We start from the raw sequence: 14047 nt of genomic DNA, 5'->3' as shown, positions 1-14047 counted from the left end.
CACATTAGCGTTGCGTCGGGCGCAGCCGCGGCGACGCATGTGTCATGTACCCCTATAATTAACATGGGGGGCGCATGGACATGCGTTGCACTTGCCTTTTGTGACGCATGCGTCAGGGCGCAGAGGACGCTGCATGATGCAGTTTTTTTCTGCGTCAAAAACCATGCAAAAGTGGAAGCATGCGTCACAAAACGCTGCGTTGTGCATGCGTTTACATTTGCACCGCACAACGCAAATGTGAACGTAGTCTTATTGGAGCACGCTCGTGTGCTAAGTGTCTACGGCGTGCCCGAATGTTCCAGTCCCCATGGCTGCGCCTCTCACGGCTGTCCGACAGCCACAACATGCAGGGATTACCTAACAGGCCACCCCTGCATGTGTTGCGGCCATTGAACAGCAGCGAGACGTGCAGCGGCGGGGACTCACATAGTATGTCCAGGATCAGAAAAGCGTATTTTACATACCGGCACTGTCCAAATTAACATTGGATAGCGGACGGACGGCACACTGACCGATGTATAGGACTCTTTAGACAAGAGGTTTTTTTTTCACACGAGTTGAGTGTCCTTGTGAGACAACGCTGTCCTTTTTTTTATTTTTCATCCAGAAAAACGGATCACTTTTTCATCCACTTGTCGGAACGCGGCTTTAGACGCGTATATGAACGACTATCGCAATCCTCGGACTGGCTGTCGGCTCTCCTGACCTGAGCGTGACCGCTGCATAGAAATACGTACGGGTCAGGAGAGCCGCCGGCCAGTCCTAGTATTGGGGTGTGATTGTCGTCTGTGTCCGTCTGACTGCGCCGTAACAATGTACAAATCAGGACCGCACAATAATGGCAGCTGTATGTTGTCCCTTATTGTCATGGACAGACTTTTACCTGGGGGTTTTGATCCATGACTTTGATCAAGAACGGACATGTCTCCGACAAAAAGCACCGACATGTATAGCACCCTAGACTATATAATGGGTACAGATGGAACATGTACAGTCATGGCCGAAACTGTTGGCACCCTTGAAACTATTTTGTTATCCCCATTTTGTTTTGTTTGTTTTTTTTGTGTGAAATTGTCTAATTTGCCTTTTCCCCCCCAATATTTTTTGTGTAATAAATGTGTGTATAATAAAACGTGTAATGGAAATAATTTTCTGGGAGAAAAACTTAATTTTCTGGAACAATTTGAAGGGCGCCAACAGTTTCAGCCTTGACGGTATATACAAAACCAGACGTTAATGAGGCCTAATGCACAGTGCAGGGTATTTGTATCACCAGCATAAGCTGTAGCACTGCAGAGAGAGCTAGCCATGGCACTACCCGTCACACTGCTCTGCCCAGCCATAGTGCCAAGTAATGCTGTGTGGGGAAGGATGGGCTGATAATAACAGGTGCTACATAATGGCGGCACATTGGCCTGTGTATGTGACTGTCCTCTCCATAGCTTCACCACAGCTCAATAGTCTCCGTTCACACTCTGCTGAGGAATGGAGGCTGAAGAACTACAACTCCCGACATCCCTGCAGGTCAATGATGACATTTATATAACGCTGTGAGCTGTGCAAGAGGCGAAACGGGGAGGGCGGGAAGCTGCTGAGGGAGCCGGGCACTTATGTGACCGCAGCGGCCGGGAGCAGCTACACAACAGGGCGGCCGCTGGTTACATATGCCGGTGACGTCCCGGCCGGGCGTGTCCGCCGTAATGGAGGGAGGGTGAGGGAGGACGGGACACTGCAGACATGTCTGTCTATAGGAACACCGTGTGGTTTGTGAAGGGGCTGCGGGAGTACACGAAGTAAGTGCGGTGCAAGGTGCCGGCAATGCTGCGGCTCTAGTCTGCAGCTCTGTGTTTGTATGTGTGCGATATATATATATACACACATTATATATTATATTACACACATACACGAGCACACACCTGCTCCAGGCCAGTCCCGGTCTCTCTGGAGTTTGCTGTGTAGTGATGCCCTCTCTCTCACAGGTTGGATATTTCGGGATGGCTGCTGTGGTACCTCAGACTGACGCTACCTGTTGGGGTGTGTGCCCTACACTGAGCCCGGGCCGCTCGCTGTGGAACTGCAGCATCTTTTCAGCGATTTTGGAACATCACGGCAAAACTCGCTGTGTGAACACGGCCAAATGCAATGTCACAGTGCAGAGACCCCTGGTGCAGCAGGCGCATAGAGGCAAAAGGCGCACCACTGTGCGGGTGGTGGGATATGGAGGTGGTCAATGAGTACCCTCGTGTTATTGGAAGCTTGCGTTCTTATGTCGTCTCCTGCTCGGGGCCTGCACACTGCAGGTCGCTGCCATTAGTATATGGTCCGATTGGGTAGTTACATTTGTATTGGAGGCAACATCCCAAATTCTGTAAGATTTGCTCCTATTTTTCCTATGGAAGCAATGGAGACTTTGATAGAACCGTATCACCGTGTTATCCGGCTCTTCCCCGTTATCCAGCTCTTCCCCCGGGTTATTCGGCTCTTCCTCCTTGTTTTCCAGCTCTTTCCCCGGGTTATCTGGCTCCTCCCCCGGGTTTTCCGGCTCTTCCCCCCCCCCCCCCGGGTTTTCCGGCTCTTCCCCCCCGGGTTTTCCGGCTCTTCCCCCCCCGGGTTTTCCGGCTCTTCCCCCCCCGGGTTTTCCGGCTCTTCCCCCCCTGGGTTTTCCGGCTCTTCCCCCCCCGGGTTTTCCGGCTCTTCCCCCGGGTTATTCGGCTCTTCCTCCTTGTTTTCCGTCTCTTCTTCCCCCAGGTTTTCAGTCTCTTCTTCCCCCCACGTTTTCCGTTTTCCGGCTCTTCCCCCCCCCCCCCCCCCGGGTTTTCCAGCTCTTCCCAACCCCCCCTCCCCCCCAGGGTTTTCCAGCTCTTCCTCCCCCCCCCCGGGTTTTCCGGCTCTTCCTCCTTGTTTTCCGTCTCTTCTTCCCCCAGGTTTTCAGTCTCTTCTTCCCCCCACGTTTTCCGGCTCTTCCCCCCCCCCCCGGGTTTTCCGGCTCTTCCCCCCCCCCCCCCCGGGTTATTCGGCTCTTCCTCCTTGTTTTTCGTCTCTTCTTCCCCCAGGTTTTCAGTCTCTTCTTCCCCCCACGTTTTCCGGCTCTTCCCCCCCCCCCCCCCCCCGGGTTTTCCGGCTCTTCCCCCCCCCCCCCCCGGGTTATTCGGCTCTTCCTCCTTGTTTTCCGGCTCTTCTTCCCCCAGGTTTTCAGTCTCTTCTTCCCCCCCGCGTTTTCCGTCTCCTCCCCCCGGGTTTTCCGGCTCTTCCCCCCCCCCCCCCCCCCCCCCCCCCCCCCCCCGGGTTTTCCGGATCTTCCCCCCCAGGTTTTCCGGCTCTTCCCCCCCGGGTTTTCCGGCTCTTCCCCCCCCGGGTTTTCCGGCTCTTCCCCCCGGGTTATTCGGCTCTTCCCCCAGGTTTTCAGTCTCTTCTTCCCCCCACGTTTTCCGGCTCTTCCCCCCGGGTTATTCGGCTCTCCCTCCTTGTTTTCCGTCTCTTCTTCCCCCCGCGTTTTCCGGCTCTCCCCCCCCCCCCCCCCCCCCGGGTTATTCGGCTCTCCCTCCTTGTTTTCCGTCTCTTCTTCCCCCCGCGTTTTCCGGCTCTTCCCCCCGGGTTATTCGGCTCTTCCTCCTTGTTTTCCGTCTCTTCTTCCCCCCGCGTTTTCCGGCTCTTCCCCATGTCTCAGCTCTCTGATGTGTACAGTCCTTTTCTGTAACCGCTCACAGATATGTTCCAGTCCGCGGCTCTTATCACTAATTTTTGTAGACATGCTCTGACTGGCTGTGTGGCTCAGTGGTCACCCTTAGAAGACCCCATTTATCCATCTACAAGTCATAGATGGGGATCCTCTGCTTCGGACCCTCGCTATCAGCTGAAGGGGAGAGACTGAAGACCATCCATTGCTCTCGCAGCTTCTGCCCAACCACATGTTACACGGTCTCATGATAGATCAGTGTAAAGGCCACAATACAAATAAAAATTGGATGACCCTGCTGATTTCAGCAGCATGTACCCCCCCACCTGACGTGTACGTTTGCTTCTCCAATCTTCCCTGACAGATGATGTGGAACAGTGCTGGACACAGGCAGGACAGGGTCCTGTGCAGGAATAATACATGTGCCCTGTGCAGTCCAAAGACTCAACTGTAATGCACAATTCCACCTGCTATGGAGGAGAAGGTGGGTCCCCTAACCTCCGGGGGCCTTGTGTCCCTGAACAGGCCGTCCCAATTATATGTCCGTCCCTGATGTGGAAGGAGAGCAGGATCGGAGAAGTCAAAAGCCCCACTCTCATGTATATATCCAGCTTTACTGCCTGGACTGCAGTCCTGTTATCCAGAACCGTGTTCTCACAGTCTAATGTGCCTGGAAACTTTACTAGAAAGCCGAGCCCGATTTGTAGCGCACACGGCAGCGGGCGTGGCACTGATATAATCTCGTTATCTACTATAGAGATTGACAGATCTGTGCTCATGGACTGATGAAAGATTCCCAATTCCATTTTCCAACAAGCAGAAATCACCACTGATAATAGAGACCCAGGGAAAAGGATTGCATCAATATAGGAATCTGTCATCTGATTAATGCTGCCTGAAGTGCAAGCAGCATGAATCCAAGCCTTAAATAGGAAAATAGGAGCAATTGTATTGAAATCAAGGACAGTTTTGTTGCTTTTTTTTGCTTGTTTTCCTCTTTTCAACTTTTTCTATTTGAGTAAAGTTGGGACACTTCTATACACATAAGATAGTAAATATTAGATCAGGGCCCGAACTGTCCAGCGCTACATCCGCTAAATTGTTTGTTTTGAACAGTCTGTGATGGGTGATACGGCTCAGTGGGTGATACGGCTCAGTGGGTGGGATGGCTCGGGTGGGATGATTCAGTGGGTGATATGGCTCAGTGGGTGATATGACAAAAAAAAGACTCGCACATCCAAACTAGTGTGAATAGGTGCATACCAGGAGCAGCTACCTCCATACATGAATATACAAAAAAGGTTGCACTCTATTGTGCAAAAGCATGTCTAATATGAAATATATGAATAGCAAAATGGCTTTTGAACATTAGGAAAATATTTAAGAGACGCTTTGCACAGAATTTGATATAATCAAATAGTGTGAGCCCATGGCTCGGGTGGGATGATTCAGTGGGTGATATGACTCAGTGGGTGATATGGTTCAGTGGGTGATATGGCTCAGTGGGTGATATGACTCTGGGTGATATGACTCAGTGGGTGATATGGCTCAGTGGGTGATATGGCTCAGTGGGTGATATGGCTCGGGTGGGATGATTCAGTGGGTGATATGGCTCAGTGGGTGATATGGCTCAGTGGGTGATATGGCTCGGGTGGGATGATTCAGTGGGTGATATGGCTCAGTGGGTGATATGGCTCAGTGGGTGATATGACTCAATGGGTGATATGACTGGGTGGGATGGCTCAGTGGGTGATGCAGCTCAGTGGGTGAAATGGCTCAGTGGGTGGGATGGCTCAGTGGGTGGGATGGCTCAGTGGGTGATACCGCTCAGTTTGTAATACTGCTCAGTGGGTGGGACGGCTCAGTCCCAATCACTTAAATAGGACTCTGCTCTTCTGGCATAGCCATTACTAAAAGTATGGGGATGTGTCTGGTAAACAATCAAGAGGACCACCAGAGCATCACGGCCCCTTCAAACTAGTCAGCTGAAATAGCAAGAGTTGGACCACCACAAGTCCAATATTGACGGCTTATCCTAAGGATAAGTGATGTGTTTTATCTTTCTGGATAACCCCTTTAATGAGGTCATGTACAAGAATTCTGTTTTTAAAAATATCTTTACTATATGTAAAAGCTGTAAAATGTGTTTACAATGGTGAAGGCCGTTTCGATCTGTATTTGCACTACCTGTCGCTGTATGCCATGATTGGAGTGGTGTAATGTGTGATAATCATGTTACTAAGTAAGTCACAGTAACGGGGGCTGTCTTGTGTCTTGTAGAGGTGGATATGAGGCGGCCGCCAAGCATTTTGCTGCTGAAGATTTACAAGTTGATGTTACGGGAAGGTCTTACATGATCACAGGAGCAAATAGCGGCATCGGCAAAGCAACTGCTCTGGCAATTGCTAAAAAGGGTAAGTTTATGGTCACCGAAATACAAGACTGAACATGGCAGTATCACCAGAAGTTACCCGTAGGTGCATGGTCATTTAAAATGGTAATTCATCTGCAGGGACCATGACCAATCCTAAAAATAGGAGCGCTTGGTCTCATTGACCATGAGAGAAGTGTCTGCACTTGTGCTGTGACTCGTGATTGAAGTGAATGGAAGATACTTTTTTTTTTTTTTTCTTCACCCCACATTCCACCTGAACGCAGAACGGCCACACACAAGGCGTGTGTGTTACTGACGAAGCTGGTAAGACAGCGAAACGCGCGTCGAGGTGCGCTTTGGCTGAGTGACCCCCCCTTCTCTTTCTGGTGACCAACATGACAGCAGGTATAATGAGAGTTTTTTTACAATTGTATGTGGAGCCGTGCTAGCTACATGATATAGGGGAACTTGACCGATATTTATATGTGGCTAGGGGCCGAGTGGATATATATACGTATTAGATCCTGCATATGAGCCAGATTAGCGGCTGTAAGTACAATTTGTCATGTTTAGATTATACGCACTAGTGTGATTGTTCTGATAGTTATTCAGTGGGGAGTCTCTCTAGTCTCTGGCTATGTTATGATCTCATTGTTACTGTATCTCACCATATTATTGTAGATGTTATGTGTATGTTTTATATGTTTTTGATACTAATAAATTCATTGTTTTTATATGCTTACTCGGTTGTGATCCAGCCTCCTCATGCTTTCTTTTTTGGTGCCCATTTATATAGTGATGGAGGGATCTTGGTGATATGAGGATATTTTTATTGGCTGTACACTATAGCTGACAACTTTCTGCATCAGCCACGATCAGTATTTGCACCATCTAAATCTGTTTAACCCCTTAGATGCTGCTGTCAATAGTGACTACATCATTATAAATGGTTAACAGAGTGTGGGGGCTTCTTCTTTGTCACAATTGGTGCCCTCAGATCATGATTGTGTGGTCCTGATGTTTGCCATGGCAATTCATGACCAAATAGCGGCCTTAGAGTCTGACGGCTGTAGTAATCTGTTTAGAAGTTAGCAACATTTAGGTGGTAAAAATACACATTTTCATTTCTGTCATGCCACTTTGCATTAATTCCTGTAAAGCACCTGAAGGGTTAATAAACTACCTGACAGCAGTTTTCAATATGTTTAGGGGTGCTGTTTTTAAAATGGTATCACGTTTGTGGGTTTCCCAATATATGGGACCCCTAAAGTCACTTCAAACATGGATAAGTCCCTAAAAAATAAATGTGGTAAATTTCTTTGAAAAAATGAAAAATTGCTGCTACATTTTTAAACCTCTTAAAATGCTAACAAAATAAAATAACATTTTACAAATGGTGCTGATGTAAAGCAGACGTGGGAAATGTTATTTATTAATGGTTTGCTGTTGTATGACTATCTGGATTAAAGGGATAATCATTCAAATTTAGAAAATTGCTAATTTTTTAACATTTTTCTCAAATTTTTGATATTTTTTATAAATAAACACCAAAAATGTTGAACAAAATTTACCATTATCATAAAGTATAATGTGTCACGAAAAAACAGTCTCAAAATCACTGGGATTTGTTGAAGCGTTGCAGAGTTATTGCCACATAAAGTGACACTGGTCAGATTTCAAAAATTTGGCTCGGTCACTAAGGGGTTAAACCAGTAGTGATAAAGAAATACTATCGTATCAGCATGCCATATTTGTACAAAGGAGACCATATCCTACTTCTAGCTGGAGTCAATAAGATAACCTAAGGCTACGTTCAGACTAGCGTTGTGCGCCGCTGCGTCGGCGACGCAACGCACGCAAAAACGCGGCAAAACGCACGCAAAAACGCTGCGTTTTGTGACGCGTGCGTCGTTTTTTGCCGAAAATCGGACGCAAGAAAAATGCAACTTGTTGCGTTTTCTTGGTCCGACGCTTGCGGCAAAAAAGACGCATGCGTCGCAAAACGCAACAAACAAAAACGCATGCGTCCCCCATGTTAAACATGGGCGCATGACGCGTGCGTCGCCGCTGCGTCGCCCGACGCTAACCCGACGCACACTAGCACAACGCTAGTCTGAACGTAGCCTTAGATGGATACCTAAATACAAAGACTATGAGAAACATGACTGACTGCAATAGTAACCGATAATATTTGTGCATGCAGAACCAGTGTTTCCAATGGACATATGAATAAACAAAAATGGTTCAGCAATAAATATAAGGTGCCAATATGTGTTGTTCTAAAGAGAAAAATATGCACCAGATCACAGGAGAAGGAATGTAATAAGCAACCAAAACAAAATAATAGTATAGTGATACTTGTACGTTTAAGGCTACTTTCACACTAGCGTTTTTTGCAATACGTCGCAATGCGTCATTTATAGGAAAAAACGCATCCTACAAAGTTGTTTGCAGGATGCGTTTTTGCCCCATAGATTAACATTAGCGACGCATTGCGACGCATTGACACACTTCGCAACCGTCGTGCGACGGTTGCGCCGTGTTGTGGCGGACTGCCGGGAGCAAAAAACGTTACATGTAACGTTTTTTGCTGCCAATGGACCACTTTTTCCGACCGCGCATGCGCGGCCAGAACTCTGCCCCCCACCTCCCCGCACCTCGCAATGGGGCAGCGGATGCGCAGGAAAAATGCATCCGCTGCACCTGTTGTGCGGCGCATTCACTGCTAGCGTCGGAACCTCGGCCCGACGCACTGCGACGGGCTGAATCCGACGCTATTGTGAATGTAGCCTTAGACAAGTCTACAAGTAGAATCGCGGCCGGGTGTCAGCTGCTTATCGCAGCTGACATCCGGCACTATGTGCCAGGAGCGGTCACGGACCGCCCCCGGCACATTAACCCCTGGCACACCGCGATCAAAGATGATCGCGATGTGCCGGCGGTGCAGGGAAGCACCGCGCAGGGAGGGGGCTCCCTGCGGGCTTCCCTGAGCCCCCCGCAGCAACGCGATGTGATCGCGTTGCTGCGAGGGTCTCCTCACCTCCCTCCCTGCTCGAGCCCCGGATCCAAGATGGCCGCGGATCCGGGTCCTGCAGGGAGGGAGGTGGCTTCACAGAGCCTGCTCAGAGCAGGCACTGTGAAGGCTGCAGCGCTGCATGTCAGATCAGTGATCTGACAGAGTGCTGTGCAAACTGTCAGATCACTGATCTGTGATGTCCCCCCCCTGGGACAAAGTAAAAAAGTAAAAAAAAAATTTTCCAAATGTGTAAAAAAAAATAAAAAAAAATATTCCAAAATAATGAAAAAAAAAAAAAAAATATTATTCCCATAAATACATTTTTTCATCTAAATAAAAAAAAAAAAACAATAAAAGTACACATATTTAGTATCGCCGCGTCCGTAACGACCCGACCTATAAAACTGTCCCACTAGTTAACCCCTTCAGTAAACACCGTAAGAAAAAAAAACGAGGCAAAAAACAACGCTTTATTATCATACCGCCGAACAAAAAGTGGAATAACACGCGATCAAAAGGACAGATATAAATAACCATGGTACCGCTGAAAGCGTCATATTGTCCCGCAAAAAAAGAGCCGCCATACAGCATCATCAGCAAAAAAATAAAAAAGTTATAGTCCTGAGAATAAAGCGATGCAAAAATAATTATTTTTTTCTGTAAAATAGTTTTTATCGTATAAAAGCACCAAACCATAAAAAAATGATATAAATGAGGTATCGCTGTAATCGTACTGACCCGAAGAATAAAACTGATTTATCAATTTTACCAAACGCAGAACGGTATAAACGCCTCCCCCAATAGAAATTCATGAATAGCTGGCTTTTGGTCATTCTTCCTCACAAAAATCGGAATAAAAAGCGATAAAAAAATGTCACGTGCCCAAAAATGTTTTCAATAAAAACGTCAACTCGTCCCGCAAAAAACAAGACCTCACATTACTCTGTGGACCAAAATATGGAAAAATTATAGCTCTCAAAATGTGGTATTGCAAAAAATATTTTTTGCAATAAAAAGGGTCTTTCAGTGTGTGACGGCTGCCAATCATAAAAATCCGCTAAAAAACCCGCTATAAAAGTAAATCAAACGCCCCTTCATCACCCCCTTAGTTAGGGAAAAATAAAAAAAAATGTATTTATTTCCATTTTCCCATTAGGGCTAGGGCTAGGGTTAGGGTTAGGGCTAGGGTTAGGGCTAGGGCTAGGGCTAGGGTTAGGGCTAGGGTTAGGGCTAGGGTTAGGGCTAGGGTTAGGGTTAGGGCTAGGGTTAGGGCTAGGGTTAGGGCTAGGGTTAGGGTTGGGGCTACAGTTAGGGTTGGGGCTAAAGTTAGGGTTAGGGTTTAGATTACATTTACAGTTGGGAATAGGGTTGGGATTAGGGTTAGGGGTGTGTCAGGGTTAGAGGTGTGGTTAGGGTTACCGTTGGAATTAGGGTTAGGGGTGTGTTTAGATTAGGGTTTCAGTTATAATTGGGGGGTTTCCACTGTTTCGGCACATCAGGGGCTCTCCAAACACGACATGGCGTCCGATCTCAATTCCAGCCAATTCTGCGTTGAAAAAGTAAAACAGTGCTCCTTCCCTTCCGAGCTCTCCTGTGTGCCCAAACAGGGGTTTACCCCAACATATGGGGTATCAGCGTACTCAGGACAAATTGGACAACAACTTTTGTGGACCAATTTCTCCTGTTACCCTTGGGAAAATACAAAACTGGGGGCTAAAAAATAATTTTTGTGGGAAAACAAAAAGATTTTTTATTTTCACGGCTCTGCGTTATAAACTGTAGTGAAACATTTGGGGGTTCAAAGTTCTCACAACACATCTAGATAAGTTCATTGAGGGGTCTAGTTTCCAATATGGGGTCACTTGTGGGGGGTTTCTACTGTTTAGGTACATTAGGGGCTCTGCAAACGCAATGTGACGCCTGCAAACCATTCCATCTAAGTCTGCATTCCAAATGGCGCTCCTTCCCTTCCAAACCCTCCCATGCGCCCAAACGGTGGTTCCCCCCCCACATATGGGGTATCAGCGTACTCAGGACAAATTGGACAACAACTTTTGGGGTCCAATTTCTCCTGTTACCCTAGGGAAAATACAAAACTGGGGGCTAAAAAATAATTTTTGTGGGAAAAAAATTTTGTTTTATTTTTATGGCTCTGCATTATAAACTTCTGTGAAGCCCTTGGTGGGTCAAAGTGCTCACCACACCTCTAGATAAGTTCCTTAGGGGGTCTACTTTCCAAAATGGTGTCACTTGTGGGGGGTTTCAATGTTTAGGCACATCAGTGGCTCTCCAAACGCAACATGGCGTCCCATCTCAATTCCTGTCAATTTTGCATTGAAAAGTCAAACGGCGCTCCTTCCCTTCCGAGCTCTCCCATGCGCCCAAACAGTGGTTTACTGCCACATATGGGGTATCAGCGTACTCGGGACAAATTGGACAACAACTTTTGAGGTCCAATTTCTTCTCTTACCCTTGGAAAAATAAAAAATTGGGGGCAAAAATATAATTTTTGTGAAAAAATATGATTTTTTATTTTTACGGTTCTGCATTATAAACTTCTGTGAAGCACTTGGTGGGTCAAAGTGCTCACCACACCTCTAGATAAGTTCCTTAGGGGGTCTACTTTCCAAAATGGTGTCACTTGTGGGGGGTTTCAATGTTTAGGCACATCAGTGGCTCTCCAAACGCAACATGGCGTCCCATCTCAATTTCTGTCAATTTTGCATTGAAAAGTCAAACTGCGCTCCTTCCCTTCCGAGCTCTCCCATGCGCCCAAACAGTGGTTTACTGCCACATATGGGGTATCAGCGTACTCAGGACAAATTGGACAACTTTTTGGGTCCAATTTCTCCTGTTACCCTTGGTAAAATAAAACAAATTGGAGCTGAAGTAAATTTTTTGTGTAAAAAAGTTAAATGTTCATTTTTATTTAAACATTCCAAAAATTCCTATTAAACACCTGAAGGGTTAATAAACTTCTTGAATGTGGTTTTGAGCACCTTGAGGGGTGCAGTTTTTAGAATGGTGTCACACTTGGGCATTTTCTATCATATAGACCCCTCAAAATGACTTCAAATGAGACGTGGTCCCTAAAAAAAAAATGGTGTTGTAAAAATGAGAAATTGCTGGTCAACTTTTAACCCTTATAACTCCCTAACAAAAAAAAAAATTGGTTCCAAAATTATGCTGATGTAAAGGAGACATGTGGGAAATGTTACTTATTAAGTATTTTGTGTGACATATCTCTGTGATTTAATTGCATAAAAATTCAAAGTTTGAAAATTGCGAAATTTTCAAAATTTTCGCCAAATTTCCGTTTTTTTCACAAATAAACGCAGGTACTATCAAAGAAATTTTACCACTATCATGAAGTACAATATGTCACGAGAAAACAATGTCAGAATCACTGGGATCCGTTGAAGCGTTCCAGAGTTATAACCTCATAAAGGGACAGTGGTCAGAATTGTAAAAATTGGCCTGGTCATTAACGTGCAAACCACCCTTGGGGGTAAAGGGGTTAAGAATGACTGCATTTCAAAGAAAGGAGGCAGAGGACGTCAGCAACCCGTACATGAGTCAATCCGCCTAGACCAGGATATATGCAGGAACAAGAGATTTACAAATCACATGAAGTATCGGCAATTCGTAGAAGTGCAAAGAGCAATTCCCATGACGTTCACAATTCCAAGATAACATGCACGGAGAATTTGCTAAGATTTGTAACTTACCAGGATATTACAATCCGAAAGTGCTGGAAAGCAAATACGTTTCATATAGCATGCAAAAATATAGAGCTGAAAGGTAGTACAATATCAGCATACTAATAAGTTGCATCCTATACATGCTGGGAACAGCAGTCAAACGACAACGTATAGATGTCTAGACGCAAGGGATATGTGAAGCGTATAGTCAACTAATGAAACCACTTGAGTTATTGCAGCAATTCTGCATAAACTGGGAGGCCCCTGATGGAGATCCAAAACCATAAAATGGTGTTTAATGCGAAGATGCTACTGCGGAGTTTAGTAGCCTATCCATTAAAGACATCCATCTGAGTCTCAATGGAAAGCTACATAAAGGCCCCGTCACACTGGACGATATCGCTAGCGATCCGTGACGTTGCAGCGTCCTGGCTAGCGATATCGTCCAGTGTGACAGGCAGCAGTGATCAGGATCCTGCTGTGACATTGTTGGTCGGGGCAGAAAGGCCAGAACTTTATTTCGTCGCTGGCTCTCCCGCTGACATCGCTGAATCGGCGTGTGTGACGCCGATTCAGCGATGTCTTCGCTGGTAACCAGGGTAAACATCGGGTTACTAAGCGCAGGGCCGCGCTTAGTAACCCGATGTTTACCCTGGTTACCATCGTTAAAGTTAAAAAAAACAACCACTACATACTTACCTACCGCTGTCTGCTGTGCTTCTCTGCTCTGGCTGTGAGCGCCGGGCAGCCGGAAAGCAGAGCGGTGACGTCACCGCTCTGCTTTCCGGCCGCTGGGCTTACACAGGGCAGAGAAGCACAGCGCCGGGGACAGACAGCGGTAGGTAAGTATGTAGTGGTTGTTTTTTTTTTAACTTTAACGATGGTAACCGGGGTAAACATCGGGTTACTAAGCGCGGCCCTGCGCTTAGTAACCCAATGTTTACCCTGGTTACCCGGGGACTTCGGCATCGTTGATCGCTGGAGAGCTGTCTGTGTGACAGCTCTCCAGCAACCAAACAGCGACGCTGCAGCGATCCGGATCGTTGTCGGTATCGCTGCAGCGTCGCTTAGTGTGACGGTACCTTTAGTCAAAAAGAGTAGTTAAGGCCGGTCTGACATTAGCGTTTCTGTGCGCAGTGTAGACCTGCGTACTTCTTTCCTTAAGATCCGCATGCGTCCTGCGTACCTATAGTTAACATGGTGTACGCAGGGACATGCGTTGTATGCGGATGCGTCCCCGTGCGTCATTTTGACGTGCCCGCCGAACACACTTTCTATTT

At 46.8% G+C, this 14047-nt stretch overlaps 1 protein-coding gene across 1 annotated transcript in view; it reads left to right on the top strand.

Moving 5' to 3' along the window:
- The first annotated feature begins 1596 nt into the window (after positions 1–1596).
- The window catches only part of DHRS12 (dehydrogenase/reductase 12), a 32325-nt gene continuing 19874 nt past the window's right edge, over positions 1597–14047 (top strand). The window contains exons 1-2 of the mRNA XM_069758885.1: positions 1597–1793; positions 5957–6090. Coding sequence (XP_069614986.1) covers positions 1738–1793; positions 5957–6090 — 190 coding nt within the window. The 5' untranslated portion in view covers positions 1597–1737. The remainder of the gene's footprint in view (positions 1794–5956; positions 6091–14047) is intronic.

This window comes from Ranitomeya imitator, chromosome 3, assembly GCF_032444005.1.
Source record: "Ranitomeya imitator isolate aRanImi1 chromosome 3, aRanImi1.pri, whole genome shotgun sequence".
NCBI classification, from domain to species: domain Eukaryota; kingdom Metazoa; phylum Chordata; class Amphibia; order Anura; family Dendrobatidae; genus Ranitomeya; species Ranitomeya imitator.
This window is presented reverse-complemented; position numbering and strand designations above follow the sequence as displayed.